At 35.2% G+C, this 21,359-nt stretch overlaps 1 protein-coding gene across 2 annotated transcripts in view; it reads right to left on the bottom strand.

Moving 5' to 3' along the window:
• Positions 1–2,067: 2,067 nt before the first annotated feature.
• LOC127854260 (homogentisate 1,2-dioxygenase-like) overlaps positions 2,068–21,359 on the bottom strand; it is a 34,419-nt gene continuing 15,127 nt past the window's right edge. For both annotated transcript variants that reach the window (XM_052389289.1, XM_052389290.1), the window contains exons 6-16: positions 17,840–17,931; positions 17,463–17,497; positions 15,497–15,576; positions 12,644–12,743; positions 12,229–12,350; positions 11,186–11,290; positions 10,172–10,298; positions 9,888–9,940; positions 8,265–8,393; positions 4,966–5,113; positions 2,068–4,474 (exon numbers count right to left, since the gene is read on the bottom strand). In XM_052389289.1, coding sequence (XP_052245249.1) covers positions 4,443–4,474; positions 4,966–5,113; positions 8,265–8,393; positions 9,888–9,940; positions 10,172–10,298; positions 11,186–11,290; positions 12,229–12,350; positions 12,644–12,743; positions 15,497–15,576; positions 17,463–17,497; positions 17,840–17,931 — 1,023 coding nt within the window. In that variant the 3' untranslated portion in view covers positions 2,068–4,442. The remainder of the gene's footprint in view (positions 4,475–4,965; positions 5,114–8,264; positions 8,394–9,887; positions 9,941–10,171; positions 10,299–11,185; positions 11,291–12,228; positions 12,351–12,643; positions 12,744–15,496; positions 15,577–17,462; positions 17,498–17,839; positions 17,932–21,359) is intronic.

The following is a 21,359-nucleotide window of genomic DNA, read 5'->3' as shown; positions in this document are numbered from 1 at the left end:
TTGTTAATTTATGTATCCAAAAGGTTTCTTTGCATAAACGGTCTAGATTGTTTTCAACAACATCATTAGGTACAAAATTAAATCAGATTAAGTGCAATCATTGTGAGAACATAGATCCAAAATAAGTAGAAACATGTGAACTACGATTTATTGAACAGTTCTTGATATCAAATCTATGGCTATTCATTCTGCGGGATACATTTTTATGAGTTTTTCAATTTTTGCATGTAATAAGATATATTACATTCTGCAAAGTTCAATATCATAGTGTAAATCAAGGAGATAAACCATTAACACTACTATTGAAATTTAAATATATGTTAATAGTATTGCAGTGTGTGCATCTTCGTGGATTACATTTGTCAGATAAATGTATTTCAGTACTGTAATAAGACACTGAACATAAGACTGTTATGTACATTCTAAGGTCGTTTATATGCCAACATTCGCTTAAATGAATGAAGGCGTTTCACTCTTAACTTGTCAGATAATGAAACTTTTCAAAGCGTTACAGCATAATAATAGCTGGATTATTAAAGCAGCAATACATGTACATATATTAATATTTAAAAAAAAGTTTCACCATATAAACATGCACTAGGTGCAATCCCAATTTTTAAACAAATAATAATGACTAGTCTCGTCCTCATTTATGCAGAAAGAACTGGATGTATACACCTCAACCATGTCCACACTACTGTCATGACATCACAAACCTCAGTGCAAGGTCAACCATTTGTTATTTAGCAAAACCATTCTCTTGTTCCTATATCTTAAATACACAAACATAATTATGTGTAAGAATTTATAATCAGGTATGTCTAAAACAAGAGGGCCATGATGGCCCTGTATCGCTCGACTGCTGAAAAAAGGCTGAACAAATTTTTTCTCTGCATGTGCAAATACTTAAATATAGGCCCTAATTAAGCATATGTACACTTTTGTGACCCCCTGGGCTGGGTCAAATTTAACCCCAGGGGCATACATTGAGCAAATTTTGTAGAGGACTACTATATCTCATTACATAATAAATGTGGTAGCCCTAGGTCCTAGAGTTAAGGACAAGAATATTTTTAAAGTTTTCACAAAATAAGCAAGATATAAGCTTATATAATGTTCAATTTTGTGACCCGCGGGTCAGGGTCAAATTTGATCCAAAGGTAATAATTTGAACATACTTGGTGGAGGACTATAAGATGTTACTGCATACCATATTTGGTAGCCATAGTCTGAATGGTTTTGACAAAAAGATTTTTAAAGATTTCACAAAATAAGCCTTATATAAGAATATGTTCAATTTTGTGACCCCATGGCAGGGTCAAATTTGAACCCAGGGATAAAATTTGAACAAATTTGATAGAGGACTATTAGCTGTGTCTACATACCAAATTTGATAGCCCTAAGCCCAATGGTTATGGACAAAAAGATCATGAAAGTTTTCACAAAATAGGCTCCATATAAGCGTATGTTCAATTTTGTGACCCCCAAGGGCAGGGTCAAATTTGACCCCAGAGGCATAATTTGAACAAACTTGGTAGAGGACTATAAGATGTCACTACATACCAAATTTGGTAGCCCTAGGCCAAATGGTTATGGACACGTAGATTTTCAAAGTTTTCAAAAAATAAGCCCTTTATAAGCATATTTTCAATTTTGTGACCCCCGGGGCAGTTTCAAATTTGACCCCAGGGGCATAATTTGAACAAACTAAGGAGAGAACTATTACATGTCACTACATACCAAATTTGGTAGCCCATGCCCTACAGTTATGGACAGGAAGATTTTTAAAGTTTTCACAAAATAGGCCTTATATAAGCATATGTTTAATTTTGTGACCCTTGGGGCAGGGTCAAACTTGACCCAAGGGGCTTAATTTGAACAAACTTGGTAGAGGACTACAAGATGTCACTACATACCAAATTTGGAAGCCCTATGCCTTATGGTTAAGGACAAAAAGATTTTAAAGTTTTCACAAAATAGGCACTATATAAGCATATAATCGATTTGTGGCCCCGAGGGCAGGGTCAAATTTGACCCCTGGGGCATAATTTGAACAAATTAACAAGTAGATTTTTAAAGTTTTCACAAAATAAGCCCCTTATAAGAATATATTCAATTTTGTGACCCCCGGGGCAGTTTCAAATTTGACCCCAGGGGCATAATTTGAACAAACTAAGAATAGAACTATTACATGTCACTACATACAAAATTTGGTAGCCCTATACCATACGGTTATGGACAGAAAGATTTTAAAAGTTTTACCACAATAGGCCTTATATAAGCACATGTTCCCCAGGGGCATAATTTGAAGAAATTTGGTAGATGACTATTAGATGTCTCTACATACTAATTTGATAGCCCTAGGACCAATGGTTATGGACGAGAAAATGTTGAAAGTTTGCACAAAATAGACCTTATATAAGCATATGTTCAATTGTTTGACCCCCGGGGCAGGGTCAAATTTGACCTAAGGGGCATAATTTGAAGAAATTTGGTAGAGGACTGTTAGATGTCTCTACATACTAAATTTGATAGCCCTAGGCCCAATGGTTATGGACAAGAAAATTTTGAAAGTTTGCACAAAATATACCCTTTATAAGCATATGTTCAATTTTGTGACCCCGGGGCAGGGTCAAATTTTACCCCAGGGGCATAATTTGAAGAATTTTTGTAGAGGACTATTAGATGTCTCTACATACCAAATTTGATAGCCCTAGGCCAAATGGTTATGGACGACAAGATTTTGAAAGTTTTCACAAAATAGGCCTTATATAAGCAAATTTTCAATTTTGTGACCCCCGGGGCAGGGTCAATTTGACCCCAGGGGCATAATTTGAACAAATTTGGTAGAGGACTATTAGATGTCTCTACATACCAGAGGTTCACCCCAGGAACATTCCTGAGAAATTTCATCAGAATTGGACCTGTGGTTTAGGAGAAAAAGATGTTTAAAGGAAAAGTTAACGCACGCACGGACGCACGCACGCACGACAGACACAGGACCATGACATAAGCCCCGCTGGCCTCTGGCCAGTGGAGATAAAAACTACATTTAATTTTGACAAGAATTATGACATATATATACAAATTGAGCAATCACATTTATAGATATATGGTACTTCATTAATATGCTACATACACTTTACACACATTGAGCCTTTTGGGGAAATTAATTGTTTGAGATTAATTGAAGCTTATTCAGATATAACTATCTGTTTATACAAAATAATGGCACATACATATATACAATCTACATGTATATAAGTAAAAGCATTCAATAGTTTGAAAACAATAAAAAAAATAAAACCCACAACACATACAACTTCAATGTATAACATATTATAAATATGGAAAATAATATTTAATTTACAACGGGTATGTTGAATATTTACCTACTGTATTTTATTTAATGATTGTGCACACCAATGTGTTTCATCATGCTAGACATAATTATGATATAATAAAAAGACCAGTGTTCATATAATGATCAGTATTTCATGATAAGTAAATGTTCATGATCTTAAAAAAAAGTCTTATAATTTGATCATTCATTCTTTGACTGCAAAAGTAACGCTTCTAATATGGGTTTCTATTATATTTTAAAATCTATGGTCTATACTTCAGATAAGGCAATACATGCTGACAAGATCCATTTATAAGTTAACATATATTTGTTTACATACAATACAATAATACTGGGAAGTCAATTAAAGGGTTGTTTTGTCATCTATCTTGCTATTTTAATTCATTTGGCACCAGCTTTCCCCACATTTATTTTGAAACAAGGCTTTGTTTTGGTATTTTTGTATAACCAGAAATCCAGTATGATAGTTAAGTTGTGTAATAAATATTATAGATGAAACAGAGAATTACAGACTGCTTTTTGCACAAATAATTTTCAGAGATGAAAATTTTGAAGAAATGTGGGGGAAGTGGATATTTAAATGAATGACAGTGACAATGTTATATTCCGGACATTGACTTTTGAACATTTCTGATGAAAGAGTTAACGATTCTTTAACTTAAGTGACTAAACTGTTTTGAACCAATCATGGTTAGTAACCATCCACTTTTATTGTCTTGAAATCAATATCCATATAAAACATGCTAGTATATGTTTGCTTTTTTAATACATTTCATATAATAAAAAATATATGTATTTTTTTTATACAACTACTGAGAAAATTTTAACAAATGTGAAGTTGTAGGTGTTTTATTACTGGTGTAACATTTCTAAGAATAATCAGTACTTAATTTGGCGCTTGGAAGGATTTCTGTATAGAAATTTGGTGCCATAAGGGTTTAAGTATCAGTCATCATAAGTTTGCTTAATTTAGTGTTAAAAAGCCAAGCAAATTATATAAGGCAATTAAGGTGTCTGGCTGTCCACAAGGCTAAGGCTGTTGTCTAGAACAGTTGCCTCACATGCTATTTGCAGCTGCTTACATCTTCTGTTTTTTCTTCTTGGGAGAGTCTGAAATTATCCACTGTATGTTAAGAAAAGATCCTGAAGTATTTTTTAAGAAATACAATTCTTGAAGCTTTAAACCAATCAAAAAAGGCATGATTTGTAATAAACATCATGACTTAAACTTGAAACCACGCACAAAAGGCATGATTTGTAATGAGCATCATGACTTAAATCAATGTAAATATCAGAGACATTTGGGATCATTTGTGGCAAACTAATTCAATAACGCCAATTAACTATTACAGTTTCATTCAAGTGTATTTTGCCCATATATAACATATGATTTAAGTGTGACATTGACCTTTGATCTCATAACCCAGCACTTGCTCATTATTGACCTTTGAACTTTTAGCGTTAACTGTCCCTGAGAGCTAGGAACAGATGTTTGAGTTCAACATTTTATTATTTGCAGTGACAAAATACCAGCATTTCATAAGGTTAAGAACATTCATTCCTTATCGCTAACAACCTCAGAGGTCCCCTAGGGAGCTCACCTGTTTCAGTCTTGGCCAAGGGGGACTGTTCAGTCAGTGAGAAGTGCTTAGCAAGCGGCTGCCAGCAAGTGTAGTAGGCCTCATCAACCTTTGTCTTGTTAGCCCACTCTGTCACACGGAAACTCAGTGAGGACTCAAACATAAATGCCTGCAACAGACCATGGATATAACTCTCAATAATAGTGAGTCAGTGAGGACTCAAACATGAAGGATTGCAACAGACCATGGATATAACTCTCAATAATACTGAGAGTCAATGAGGACTCAACACAAATGATTGCAACAGGCAATATATATAACACTCGGTCATATAGAAACTCAGTGAGGACTTAAACATGAATGCCTGTAACAGGCAATAAATGTAACACTCAGTCATATAGAAATTCAGTCAGGACTTAAACATGAATGCCTGTAAGAGTCAATAGATATAACACTCAGTCATATAGAAACTTATTGTGGACTTAAACATGAATGCCAATAACAGGCAATAAATATATCACACAGTCATATAGAAACTCAGTCCGGACTTAAACATGAATGCCTGAAACAGTCAATAGATATAACACTCAGTCATGTAGAAACTCAGTCAGGACTTAAACATTAATGCCTGCAACATACCATGGATATAACACTAAGTCATATAGAAACTTAGTCAGGACTTAAACATGAATGCCAGTAACAGGCAACAGATATAACACTCAGTCATATAGAAACTCAGTCAGGACTTAATCATGAATGCCAGTTACAGGCAATAGATATATCATTCAGTAATATAGAAACTCAATGAGGACTCAAGCATGAATGTCAGTAACAGGCAATAGATGTAACACTCAGTCATATAGAAACTCAGTCAGGACTTAAACATGAATGCCTGTAAAAGTCAAAAGATATAACACACAGTCATATAGAAACTCAGTGAGGACTCAAACATGAATGCCAGTAACAGCCAATAGATATAACACTCAGTCAAATAGAAACTCAGTCAGGACTTAAACATGAATGCCTGTAACAGGCAATAGATATAACACTCAGTCATATCGAAACTCAGTCAGAACTTAAACATGAATGCCAATAACAGGCAATAAATATATCACACAGTCATATAAAAACTCAGCAAGGACGCAAACATGAATGCCTGTAACAGGCAATATATAACACTCAGTCATATAGAAACTCAGTCAGGACTCAAACATGAATGCCTGTAACAGGCAATAAATATTACACTCATTCAAATAGAAACTCAGTCAGGACTCAAACATGAATGCCTGTATCAGGCAATAGATATAACACTCAGTCATACAGAAACTCAGTGAGGACTCAATCATGAATGCCAGTAACAGGCAATAGATATTACACTCAGTCATATACAAACTCAGTGAGGACTTGAACATAAATGCCTGTAACAGGCAATATATATTACACTCAGTCATATTACAACTGAGTGAGGACTCAAAAATGAATGCCTGTAACAGTCAATAGATATAACACTAAGTCATATAGAAACTCAGTGAGGACGCAATCATGAATGCCTGTTACAGGCAATGAGATAGTTTATAACTCTCAGTAATATAGAAACTCAGTGAAATCTAAAACATGAATGTTAGTAACAGGCAATAGATATAACACTCAGTCATATAGAAACTGAGTGAGGACTTGAACATTAATGCCTGTGACAGGCAATAGATATAACCATTCAGTCATATAGAAACTCAGTGAGGACTCAAACATGAATGCCAGTAACAGCCAATAGATATAACACACAGTCATAACACTCAGACTTAAACATGATTCCTGCAACAGGCAATAGATATAACACTCACTCATATAGAAACTGAGTGAGGACTCAAACATGAATGCCAATAACAGGCAATAAATATATCACACAGTCATATAGAAACTCAGTCAGGACTTAAACATGAATGCCTGTAACAGTCGATAGATATAACACTCAGTAATATAGAAACTCAGTCATGACTTAAACATGAATGCCAGTAACAGGCAATATATATAACACTCAGTCATATAGAAACTCAGTCAGGACTTAAACATGAATTCCTGTAACAGTCAATAGATATAACACTCAGTCATATAGAAACTCAGTCAGGACCTAAACATGAATGCCTGTAACAGGCAATAAATATATCACACAGTCATATAGAAACTCAGTCAGGAGTTAAACATGAATGCCTGTAACAGTCGATAGATATAACACTCAAGTCATATAGAAACTCAGTCAGGACTTAAACATTAATGTTTGCAACAGACCATGGATATAACACTCAGTCATATAGAAACTTAGTCAGGACTTAAACATGAATGCCAGTAACAGGCAACAGATATAACACTCAGTCATATAGAAAGTCAGTCAGGACTCAAACATGAATGCCTGTAACAGTCAATAGATATAACACACAGTCATATAGAAACTCAGTGAGGACTCGAACATGAATGCCAGTAACAGGCAATAGATATAACACTCAGTCATATAGAAACTCAGTCAGGACTTAAACATGAATGCCAGTAACAAGCTACAGATATAACACTCAGTCATATAGAAAGTCAGTCAGGACTCAAACATGAATGCCTGTAACAGTCAATAGATATAACACACAGTCATATAGAAACTCAGTGAGGACTCGAACATGAATGCCAGTAACAGGCAATAGATATAACACTCAGTCATATAGAAACTCCGTCAGGACTTAAACATGAATGCCTGTAAAAGTCAATAAATATAACACTCAGTCATATAGAAACTCAGTCATGATTTAAATATGAATGCATGTAACAGGCAATATAACACTCAGTCATATAGAAACTCAGTGAGGACTCAAACATAAATGTCAATAACAGGCAATATATATAACACTCAGTTATATAGAAACTCCGTGAGGACTCAAACATGAATGCCAGTAACAGGCAATAGATATAACACTCAGTCATATAGAAACTCAGTCAGGATTTAAGCATGAATGCCTGTAACAGGCAATATAACACTCAGTCATATAGAAACTCAGTGAAGACTCAAACATGAACTTCTGTAAATGACGATTGATTTAACACTCAGTAATAAAGAAATTCTGAGTACCCAAACATAAATGCATGTCACTTGACACAAGATAACAAACTAAGTCAGATAGAAACTCTTGGATGACTCATACATGAATCTGAATTTTTAGCATTTTTACTTTTTTAATTTAAAACTTTGCTACTTAAGTTAAACAAAAATTGTTGATAGTCAAGTGTCAATGGACAGTCTTTTGTTGCACATTGTGAGGCAAATGTTTTCCATCCAGTACCATGGTGCCGTCTGCCACTCTGACTGGAGTTAGGTCCTCATTGGAAGCCTTTTCAAAGCACTGGGCGTCTGGTCCATGAGGTGTCATCATGCTGTGTAGAGTGCAGCCACCAGGCTGGAAACCCGCCTCCTTGACAGTAGTAGAGCACAGTTACCACCAGCACACGTATGTTTAGTATCATACACTTATAGCAATGTATACAGATGACAAACCCTGTTAATATAACAATAATATGAACTTCTGACATTAGTCTCAAAGCAGAGTTTTTAACATTAAATTAGACATATTTATTTCTGTTTAAAATCTATTGCAAAATCCATTAATAAAATGCAAAGATAGATGCAAGAGCACCGCATAACGGGGGCCACACTCGGCTGCAGGTGCAGTTGTGAATAAATGAAAGCTTGTCAAAATATTTTTTTCAGGTCACAGTGACCTTGACCTTTGACCTAGTGTGGCATTCCGAAACAAGACTATTGCCAAGCAATTTATGTCCCCTACCTGCTCCACTATTTTCAGATTTTTTTCTTTCTTTTTTTGTAATTTGTTGCCATAGCAACCAGAATATTTGATGTAGGAACAAAATGAAATGATGTGCATAATGTCCATATTGCCATCTATCCATGTTTCAAGTTTCAGGAAAAAATATGAAGAACTTTTAAAGTTATCGCAGGATCCAGAAAAAAACACCATTTTCAGCAGTATTTCTAGTCTATTTGTTGCCACAGCAAACAAAATTTTTGACGTAGGAACAAAATGAAATGAGGTGCATAATGTCCATATTGCCATCTATCCATGTTTCAAGTTTCATGAAAAAATATGAAGAACTTTTAAAGTTATTGCAGGATCCAGAAAAAAACACAATTTTCAGCAGTATTTCTAGTCTATTTGTTGCTATAGCAACCAGAATATTTGACGTAGGAAAAAAATGAAATGACGTGCATAATGTCCATATTGCCATCTAACCATGTTTAAAGTTTCATAAAAAATAATAAAAAATTTAAAGTTATCGCAGGATCCAGAAAACCACCCTTTTCAGTAGTATTTGTAGTCTATTTGTTGCCATATCAACGAGAATTTTTTATGTAAGAACAAAATAAAATGACGTGCATAATGTCCATATTGCCAGCTATCCATGTTTCAAGATTCATGAAAAAAAATTAAGAACTTATAAAGTTATTGCAGGATCCAGAAAAGCACCATTTTCAGCAGTATTTGTAGTCTATTTGTTGCCATAGCAACCAAAATGAAATGACGTGCATAATGTCCATATTGCCATCTATCCATGCATAAAGTTTCATGAAAAAATATTAAGAAGTTTTAAAGTTATCGCAGGATCCAGAAAAGTGTGACTGAGACTGACTGACAGACTGACTGACAGACGGAGTGCAAACCATAAGTCCCTCTCCGGTTTCACCGATAGGGGACTAATAATCAAGGTGCAGCTTCATACTAAGTTTCAAAGTTGTAGCACTTTGATTTTAGAGCCAATGTTCAAAACCTTGACAAAATGTAAAGGTTTAAGCACGATGTGGACGACACAACTCAACGAGCTGGCTATGACAATACCTCGGGTTTTCTCCGAAAACAGCCGAGCTAATAATGTATGTCAAAAATGCCTACCTTGGCTTCATACTTTCCAAGTATCAGCCCCATGAACTCACTCATACAGTTTCCTGTGGATAAAACACAACCTTTGAATACAGAGGACATGGTAGCATTAAATATCAACTAAACATCCCTTATTGATCTTCATTAATTGCCTTTAATTAACAATTTAAAACAAATATTGCAAATTTATCTTGATTCTATTTGTACATGATGTTGCAAAAGAATGCCCTTGCAATAAGAAAACACAATACTGCTCTCAAATAATACAATTCATTTCAGTTCTATTCAGTACTCACTGTGGTAGTATGGTGGGCGGAACGTCTTGTCAGTAACGCCCCATCTTGGAGGGAAAATGACAAAGTCTAGAATAGCGGTCCCTGGTTTGTTGGACTGACAGGTGAGCACTGTGAAGATGGACGGGTCCTGAAACATGGATCACACACCTGACAGCTACCCAGGTTTAAAAAAAGGGTATTGCTAGCATCAATGTGACGTACAAACTACTATTTCCTTTTATACATGTGTTACAATAAGACAAAAAGCTTTAATAACGTAGTGATTACTATTCAAGAGACAACCTTTATGAGCAAATGACAAATGTACATTTTTTTACACTGCAGCAAATCTGGAACACTTGCATTTTTTAAATAAGATCATATGACATTGTTTATATCAAGGATCCAAAAATTAAGATAAAATTACAACTTTTTTAATTAAGTGTCACAATAATATCATGTTAAAATGACAATGTTTTTATAAGTGACTTCTGCATGATCAAAGGACAGCGTGCTTAAAAAGTGTAACACTCATTGCATGATCAAATGACTGTGTTTATAAGTGTCAAACTTATTGCATGATCGAACAACAGAGTGCTTATAAAGTGTCACACCCACTGCATGATCAAAGGACTGTGTGCTTATAAGGTGTCACACTTACTGCACGATCAAAGGACAGTGTTTATAAGTGTCAAACTTACTGCATGATCAAAGAACTGGGTTTATAAAGTCTTTTTGCAAGATCAAAAGGCAATGTGCTTATTAAGTGTCACACTCACTGCACGATCAAAAACAGAGTGTTTATAAAGTGTCACACTTACTTCATAATAAAAGGCCAGAGTGCTTATAAAATGTCAAGACTAACTGCATGATCAAAAAAGTGTGCTTATAAAGTGTAACACTCACGCCATGATCAAAGGACAGTGTGCTTATATAGTGTCACATTCACTGCATGATCAAAGGGCAGTAAGTTTATAAAGTGTCACACTTTCTGCATGATCAAATGACAGTGTGTATATAAAGTGTCAGACTCACTGCATGATCAAATGCCACTGCGTTGATCACCATAAAGTTCTTCAGGTTGTACTTGTATGGGCAATAGTTCCCATGCCAGGCAGCCACATCGAAGGGTGAATGGTCCTCAAAGAAAGAATCATACAAACAAATACTTATATTTTAGTAAACAAAAGACAGTTTACTTAATTTTAATTTGTTCCATTGATCTACTGTGGAGTCATTATGTGCCTCACCTGACATAATCTGGGTTACATGGGCCTTTCAAGACAACAACCATTTCATGTATATGTAAAACATCCAAAGTCAACACTGTTGTACATCACACGAGATATTAACTTCTTAAATTTGAATTCAGAAAATCATGTTTACAATAAACAAGAAACCGTCGGAGACGGGTGATGCTCCCCAAATTTTTTTTGTCACAATATTGCACTATATATTCAGATAAAAGGAAACGTCTTGAGGGCACAGTAGTTGGGGGGGGAAAATAATTTTTTATAGAAAATTTCAAAGGGCCATAACACTGTGAAAAATCATCCGACCAGACCTCGCTGATAATATGCACATCTCCTCTTGGTAGTGAAGCTTTCCATAAAGTTTCATTGAATTCCAGTCATTAGTTGCTGAGAAATAGCCTGGACAAGAATTGCACTATATGTACAGTTAATGGAAAATTTCAAAGGGCCATAACTCTGTGAAAATCATCCGACCAGAACCCGCTGATAATATGCACATCTCCTCTTGGTAGTGAAGCGTCCCATAAAGTTTCATTGAATTCCAGTCATAAGTTGCTGAGAAATAGCCCAGACAAAAATTGTGCACGGATGGACAGACAGACGCACACACTGACAGACGAAGCGGCGACTATATGCTCCCCCCAAAATAAATTTTGGGGGAGCATTAAAACAAATACACATCAAAACAAACTACATTAAACACATTTAATATAAAGCTTCTACACATAAAAAATATTCTTTTTAAATTATATTTGAACTAATATAACTATAATGGCACATAACATATATTAACGAAGGTGATAATTTGTGGTTATTAAGACATACCTGTAGTGCCCTGAACAGATGTCCTTGATACTTGCTGATGACCTCAAAACCTTGGACCTCCCTGTCCTCATACCAGGCAACTGGGGTTAGGAAGTCACGTGGGTTGGCAAGTCCATTAGCCCCTGAGTCACGAACAAATATGACATGAGAAATATGACTTGTGTTAATAAGAAAATATCTCCATGCTCTTGTACAGCTGCAGCTATCTACATACATTTTCCACAAATGGTACATGTAATACCTAACAATTATATTTTTTATTTAATTAAGAATATTGCAATAAAGCTGGAAGAGCACCAACATAAAATATGGTTTTAACAACATTATTGTTAATACATGTAATACATGTAGTATAAAATAAATAAATGAATTAGGCCACTAAACTTGAAAGCGCCAACATTTGGAGGCTACCAACCAATCGGTCCCAGGTCAGGGAGCTGGAAGTGGCCATCAAACACCTCAACAACGTAGCCACGAGACTCCCCTGTCACTGACACATTGAAACGCATACCCAGCTGCAGTGGTACAAGCATAGAGTTTAGCACCTTAATAAAAATGGTATTGAAACACATTCACAGCTATGGTAGTAAGCGCATAGAGAGTTTATAACCTTAATAGAAGTGGCATTTGAACACATTCACAGCTATGGTAGTACAAGCATAGAGAAAGTTTATAACCTTAATAGAAGGTGCATTAAAACATATTCACAGCTATGGTAGTACAAGCATAGAGATTTTATAACCTTAATAGAAGTGGCATTTAAACACATTCACAGCTTAGTTGCAATAATTCAACCCTAAGCTTTATAGCCCAATATATATAGCTTAGAGTTGCAATGTGCTCTCTCTTGTCCATGGGTGCAAAATGTTATCAACAATGCAATGATTAAGGAACACTGAAACTGCAAGAACTTATTAAAGTTTACCTATCTAAACCACAAACTTATCCAAATTGTACCATTAAAGCAACAAATAATTGATTTTATTGACTAAGGTTTTGTTTCGTACGCTGTATCCGCCATATTGGAAAATCGACCCAATATTGCTTAGGTCGCAGTACATCAATATTTTGCACATCGGGTTATGTGCTCCAGCCTATTAAGTCGATAACCATGTGGTATTCGAAACAGAATACACTGTTTCAAATTTAAACATAAACATGTCAGCGAGAAAAGTTTGTTGAAACATCGTCGTGTTTTTATAGGGTGCATGCAAAGGATAACATCCATAGGTTGCCATTCAGGTAAATTTAACATGTTTATGAAGTTTATTCATTATTTTCCTCAATTTGTCTCGAATGACTTCTGTTTAGTGAAGCGCAGGGATTCGCTGCGCTGAACTGCACCCATGTTTATGAAGGGGTGCATATGGACTGCCAGAGCCGCCAAAGCAAAAGTATCAAAGGCTCTGGGAGTCCGTTTATATGGACTAGTTCACAGCTATGGTAGTACAAGCATAGAGAAAGTTTATAACCTTAATAGAAGTGGCATTTAAACACATTCACAGCTATGGTAGTACAAGCATAGAGAGTGTTTATAACCTTAATAGAAGTGGCATTTTAACACATTTACAGCTATGGTAGTACAAGCATAGAGACTTTATAACCTTAAAAGAAGTGGCATTTAAACAGTCACAGCTATGGTAGTACAAGTTAAGAGATAATTCAGAACTTCAAGCAGTGGCATTGAAACGCATACCATAGTACAAGCATAGAGGCCGGTTATCACTTCAATAGGAACAGCATTGAAAAGCATGCAAAGCTTTTATAGCACAAGAATAGAGGCAGGTTATCACTTGAATGGGAGAGCCATGTGCTTCGCCCATCATTCTGCCATTTAAATGCATTCACAGCTGCAGTGGTACAAGCATAGAGGCAAGTTAGGACATAAAAAGTATTATTTAAACAAACTGTGTCCTATCCATCCAAGATAGCTGACAGTAGGTTATTATTAATAGATTTAAAAAAATCTTTTTCAGAAACAACTTATTAAAACTTTAAAATGCGTCAAATGATGAAAAATCAATAAAAAATCAAACCGACTTTTAAAACATTTTTTTAGTCCTATTTTAAGTTCAGCTACCTTGACCTTGACCCTTCCTTTTAAAATAATCAAAAACAAGATCCCCGTGCAATACTTGTATCCAGATTGGACAATGCAAACTTAATTTATTGACCAGATCCCACCTGTTTAATGCTGCCCAACTTACTGCCCAACCACCCGCCCGCACATTACACCAGAATAAATAACATTGATCTTCAACTTTATTAAAAACATGGTTACAAATCGCCCCATGGGTGCAAAAAGGTACCATGTGACATTTAAATAAGAAGGCACGTGATTCCTTTTGGCACCAATCGGGCGAAATTATGTCATAAAAAATACTGGTAATTAAATTTTGTCATGATGGTTAAGTTTAAATATAAATTATTTTCATACGTTTTTATAACAACACTTAGGTTGTGATAAAACCACACAACTCCAAATTACTAGGCAGACACCATATCCATTATTCCACAAAGACCTTAAGTTTGACCCTGAACTTGAAGGTAGCACTGTGGTTCTTGAATGTGACACACTGTCCCTCATTGCCTGATATAGGTCTACATTTGTGCCAAGTTATTCACATGCCTTACATGTAAATGTATGTTGACATAAAAGTATTCAGAAAGATAAGCTGCATCAAGATAACAAAAGTTAGCCATTTTCAAAAGTATAGCAACAGTCCCAAGCTGTAAATGAACTACATGCATACAGTTTTATGAAAATCTGAATTAGCAGTAAGAAAGTTCATTTGCAAAAATGACTACTTGTCAATCAAAGTTGGGCACAATATTAAAGTTGTTCAAAGGACAGGAAGTGCTTACAAACTTACCAACCAACAAATGGCCATACGAAACAACAAACCAACCAATTGGTGATCCCAGTATACCCACATAAAGACCTGTTTGTGGGGAGAATGTAAACTGATATCCTACTTCATTCCATTTAAGGATATTTCAGACAGGCATTCTTATCAAATAACTAATATTGTCTTAAATTAAAGTGCATAAAATATATCAGCAAACAATCATATTCTGACAGTGTAAGGTAAAATGAAACAGTAATAAGATACAGTGTTTATATGATGGGGGGTAGACAAAATTAATAGAGCACAACAGACTAACCAGCATTGCAACAGTTCACGTATGTTTACAGCTGGGACTGTAACCACACAATTGTTCCAACAATATTATAAATAAACACATGCATTATGTTACTTATAGTTACCTGGATGACACATATTTCATTGGGATCCACCAGAATCCTGCCAAACTCTGTTGTGATGAGCAGGCTGCCTTGCTGGGGCACTGAAACACGCAGGCTCATGACACGACATAGGGCTAATAGCATTAGGAACAATAATACATTACATCAACATAGCCAAACAGACCTTGTCCTGTTGACTTAAATGGTATCTTTCTTTCCAAGTAAACAGCGTAGCAGATGATAACAAGAGCACCGCATAATGAGTGCCGTGCTCGCCTGCGAAAGCTTGTCAAAATTTTTATTTTTTTCACAGTGACCTTGACCTTTGACCTAGTGACCCAAAATGGGTGTGGTGTGTAGAACTCATCAATGTACATCTACATATAAAGTTTCAAAGTTGTAGGTGGAACCACTTTGATTTTAGAGGAAATGTTAAGGTTTTTGTTTAAGTTTTATATTAGAGGTCACAGTGACCTTGACCTTTGACCCAGTGATCCAAAAATGGGTGCGGCGTGTAGAACTCATCAAGGTGCATCTACATATGAAGTTTCAAAGTTGTAGGTGGAAGCACTTTGATTTTAGAGCCAATGTTAAGGTTTTAGCACGACGCCTACCTCGGACGGCTATGACAAAAGCTCGGGTTTTCTCCGAAAACAGCCTCGCTAAAAAGACAAAGTTTTCCCAATATATTGTGTGGACACTGATTTCATGATGTAGCAAATTGCTTCAAACAAGATCATGTTACCATGTTACCTTGTCCCTAAAAATCAAAATTTGTCTTCTTGTTCTCCAATATATGTACCATGGTTTATGATACAAAATTGCATTGAATGTCACTTGGTGACCTCAAAAGCGATAGGCAGTCTCCTTTTTTCCAAAGTAATCACTATACCAATTTGTACATTGTAAGTTAATGCAATTAATATTGTGCAGACACAATTTTACTCTGAAAAGCCCTCTGTTGACCTCAAAATCAAAAGGTGTCTTCCTTTCCTCCAAAAATAACCATCATACTGATTTGCAGAATTGTAAGCTTTTTCTAGATATTGCACATAAACAAATGATCTACAGACCGACCTACCGACCAACTGACAGGTACAAAGCAATAAACCCAAGCTGATTTGTAAGGGGACATTATGAACATGCAAGCACAATATTTATATGGTGTAAGAACTGGTCCAAAACTATTCTAACCTGTCCCGGACAGTTTATAAACCGTCCCAGACAGTTTGTAAACCGTCCCTGACAGTTTAGAAACCATCCAGGATGGTTTAGGAAAGTTTTGGACAGTTTGTGCGCATAAACCGTCCAAGACGGTTTAAACTGTCCGATTGCTTGACAGTAGTTTTTTTTTTCAGAAGGATAATATTTTTTCAAGTAACAATTGACAAAAATACCGCAAGCAAAGCCAGAAATTGAACATGTTCTAAATTAGTTAAAGAAATACTATTTTTTTTAAATAATTGATTTTTTAAATTTGTGATAAAAATATACTGGACCCAACAGAAAGTAAATTTCATCATTTTTGTTTTTTGTTTATTTGTTTTGAAAATCTAGCAATGACAAGACAGCAATTAATGATTCTTCTTCTTTACTTTGCACTTTAAATTGGCTTGAAATTATTTGTTCTTTTAAATGGTATATATTAACAAAGTGTTGTAATCCTTAATTATGTCAGATTCTGATTGGTTGATTGACTCCTCTTCAAAACCCATGCCGTACTATAATTTACGCCAGGAAACCGTCCCAGACAGTTTCCTAAACTGTATCGGACGGTTTGTTATCCACAAAATAAATCACCCGGTACGGTTTACAGATGCACAAGCGGTTCAAAAGTATGTAACTGTCTGATACAGTTTAGTATACCATCCGGGACAGTTTATAAACTGTCCGGGACGGTTTAGAATAGTTTTGGACCAGTTCGTACATCATAATTATATTTTACCCTTTAAACATACTGTGAGATACAAACTAAATGTGCACCTACCAATCAGAAAATCTCCATCAGAACTGTAGAAGCACCTACAGGTACATTAAAATACATACATATAAATACATTATATACAAAAAAAAATAAAAAAAATATATATATATATACACTCTCTTTAAAAACTTATTTTTGCACTTATAAACATTTATAAAAAAAACAACATTGAGAAACAAAAAAAATAGAATTAAACGGAATAATTCAAATACATATTATTCTTAAAAACTGTATTAAAAATAGCAGAGAGACGTAACCATTGGCAAATATAAATAGCTAAAGATGAGCTGTATAACATGATTTATAATTAAAATAAATACTATTAGATGAAAAATATTGTATCTGACTATTTTGACAACAATCAATGTTTCCTGTATTACCTGTCACCCATGGGTGAGTTACAAGTGTAAATGTAGATGGCTGCTCCATGCCTAGACATTGGGTCACCAGCCCCACACACAGTGGACAGGCCCTGGAAAGCAGGAAACATGGGTCACATTAGATAATCAACAATGGTCTACATACTCTGGAAGATATCCATCTTAATCCCGCTAACATCCGCTTTAATTTTGCAAATCAGATACATCTAGATACTACACAACCGACAGTACATAGTGTAATGGGTACTTAGCTGACACATGACATTTACTGTACAACGCTTATGCTTTCTAGCTATATTCATACCATTAACTTGGATTATCAATAAGAACAAGAGGGCCTAAAAGGCCCAAAGTCGCTCACCTGAGATACAAAGGAACTGACCTGTCCTTTGAAGCCCAACATGTCATTAGAACAAATGTTCTGATCAAATTTCATGAAGAGCAAAAAATAAATGTAACTTTTAGAATGCTAACAAGCTTTTAATAAAGCCATATAAGGAAAATGCCCCACCCCCTGGTGGCAAACTTTTCCAACCGACCGAAACTATTTTTTAACTTGATCAAGATATCATTGATAAAAATTTTCTGACCAAGTTTCATACAAAGCAAACAATACATGTGGCCTCTTGAGTGTTAACAAGGCCAAAGTTGATGCCACACAACACATGACGCAAAAAAGGGGATCACACAAGCTCACCATGAGGACATTGTGCTCAGGTGAGCTAATAAGGATTTGAGTTCATTGTTAACACTCGTCATGCCCAGTGTACGCATGGTTTGTTTTTTCAAGGATATTGTATTTTGAACAGCCAGCATAAGGCAGATTGATGACAATAAAAATGATCAAAAGTTGGGCTATGTGAGAACAAATATGTGCTGTTACAACAGAGAAATTAAAATAAATTAATTTGTATTTGGTTGTTTTTGTTAAACTAGATTTACTAGTATCTAGATTATTCTATCAATTCAAATTTTGTAAATTCATTTATACATTATCTTTTACAGTCAATCTTGTGGATGCGACCACTTGTATTAAGCGACCTTTGTCTTATGCCACCATTTTGAAATCCCACGGAGCTTTTTCGCTATATAATGATATTGTATTAAGCAATTTTTGTCTTACGCGACCAGCCACCGCTGATTTTTGTGTATTTTGATGTCCGAATTTTGAATTAAGCGACCACAAGGAGGTAAAAGTGGTTAATTTATTAATTTTTCAGGGACAAATCGTGTTAATTGTTTATCTAAGCCGATAAGATGTACTCTTTCACCTCTGCTTTGTTTTTACACCAACCATTATGATTATGCTTTGTCTCGTTGACCGGTTCTGACCGGTATTGTTGTAGACTGTGTATCAATTTATTGAGTTGAATAATAGAAGAACGTATTAGGCACAGTCTTCAGCTTAAATAGTTTACTATGTGGAACGTTAAGAGACGCCGATTTTTCTCGAGTATAGATAACAGGTGCATAAACAATGCACTGTACGCGACAAACATTTCCTGAGAAGTGCGGAAAATAAACTATTAATCGGCAACATCTGTCGCAATCCATACATTACCAATTTGTAATTATGCTAATTCAGAGATATTTGTTAGCCAATCACATTGTTATTTACTTAATAAATTTTCCAATCAGTTCTGTTTGTTTGTTTTCAATTGACGTGTTTTAATTTTTTCAGGTCATTATGGATCATAATCGAGTCAGATTTCCTTAAGCGTACATGCAGAAATTAAAATGTCAAAACGAAAAGTGTTAACGTTGAACGAGTAAATTCGGATTTTGGAATTGTCAAAGAGTAAAAGTGCACGTAAAATCGCAGATGAGTTTGGAGTCGGTAAATCTCAAATTCAGAAAATTCGTAAGCGTAAAGCCGAGGTGCTTGAAGACGTGGAAAATAATGTGTCATGTGTAAAAAACGCGCGAGGTGCACGAGGCGCAAGGTGCACGAGGACATAAATGATCTTGTGTTAACGTGGTTTAAGGATGCAACAACGAGGAGAATGCCTGTGTCAGGCCCTCTTATTTGTGCTCAGGCCCTTAGATTGCGTCCGACAAGGCTTCCACTGGCTGGTTAGCTTCGTTTCTCAGAACATTTTTAGCCAAGTTTTTTGTTCTCAGGAAAAATATTTCCTTGTCTATGTTGTTTTTGCAAATAAATATGTACACACAATTCATTTATAATAAATGATAATTTATAATAAGTGAAAAAAATAAAACACATTATAAGTAAAATATTGTCTATGTATTGTGTTTATATTCATTTTATTATAAAAATTAAAATCATTGTGGACAAAAGAGATTATCCTTCATATAGATTAAAATTGAGGGTAAGCATTCTTCAAGAATGGCCTTTTTTATTTAAAGACCATTTTATTAAGAGACCACTTTTGATTACTCCTTTAAGTGGTCTCTTAATACAAGATTGACTGTATATACTTTTAATTTGCTTAATAGTTGTTCATGCAAACATAAACCAATGATATACAGAATATCTCTAATTTGAGTCAACAAAGGTTAGAATGTTTTCAGTATGGTCATGATTGTAATTGAATAAGACTAATTGGAAAATTGGTGTCAAACACTTGTTAACGGTCATTCAGTCGCGCTTATCTGTATACTATCACTTCGTAACAAAGGACTAGTTAATGGACATGTGATTAACAGGGCCCATCTCCTACGGGGGATTAAGCCAGGACAGGTATTGCAAAAACATTGGAAAGCTACCAACACTACTTCCTAAGTAAGTTTTTGTATTTTTTGCAAAAATCAGAAACCCAATAATTTACTTGTTAACAAAAAAGCTATTTTTTAAAGAAAAAAACACCAAATTTCAGGCCAAAAATATGATTGATTGTACAGGAAAGAGACCAGAATCATAATCTCAGAAACATGGTCTCAAAACCCCAGCTTATGTCAAACACAAGCACTTTATGGACAAATTTGACTTTAACCTCTTAGTGTGACCTCAACCTTTGAGGAAATGATACACATGGTACAAATGAAACAAATGATACTTGTGACACTCAATCTCCTCATATTATACGTTTGTGGTAACTAGTCCTTAAATTGAATGATGAATGAAATTGTTACACCCTGGACAAACTCTTTTGAATTAAGATGTTACCTTTGACCTCTAAGTGTGATTCTGATCTCTGACGTAAAAAGAAAGGTTTTTACACACAAAATGCCATGTCATCATTGCTGTAATTAGTGGTAGGTTATCTTAGACTGGCATGATGAATGCCAAAGTTATAGTCCAAATAAGCTGTTTCATTGCTAAAGTTGATCTTTGAAGCATGACCTTGACCTTTGAAGTAAGGAGAAAAGTGAAACATCAGGAGACAAAAGTAACAGGCAACAGGTAATCTAATGATGGATTGCATTTTGTGCTGCGTTAGTTTATACGCCATAAATTTATGGCAAAGATATGGCTGAGACAGGAGTTTTCCAGCTGTTTTAACGCCACATTAAACTTTTGACCTCTACATTTGACCTTATCTGCTAAGGTTAGGAGATG

Source organism: Dreissena polymorpha, chromosome 12, assembly GCF_020536995.1.
Source record: "Dreissena polymorpha isolate Duluth1 chromosome 12, UMN_Dpol_1.0, whole genome shotgun sequence".
Taxonomy (NCBI): domain Eukaryota; kingdom Metazoa; phylum Mollusca; class Bivalvia; order Myida; family Dreissenidae; genus Dreissena; species Dreissena polymorpha.
This window is presented reverse-complemented; position numbering and strand designations above follow the sequence as displayed.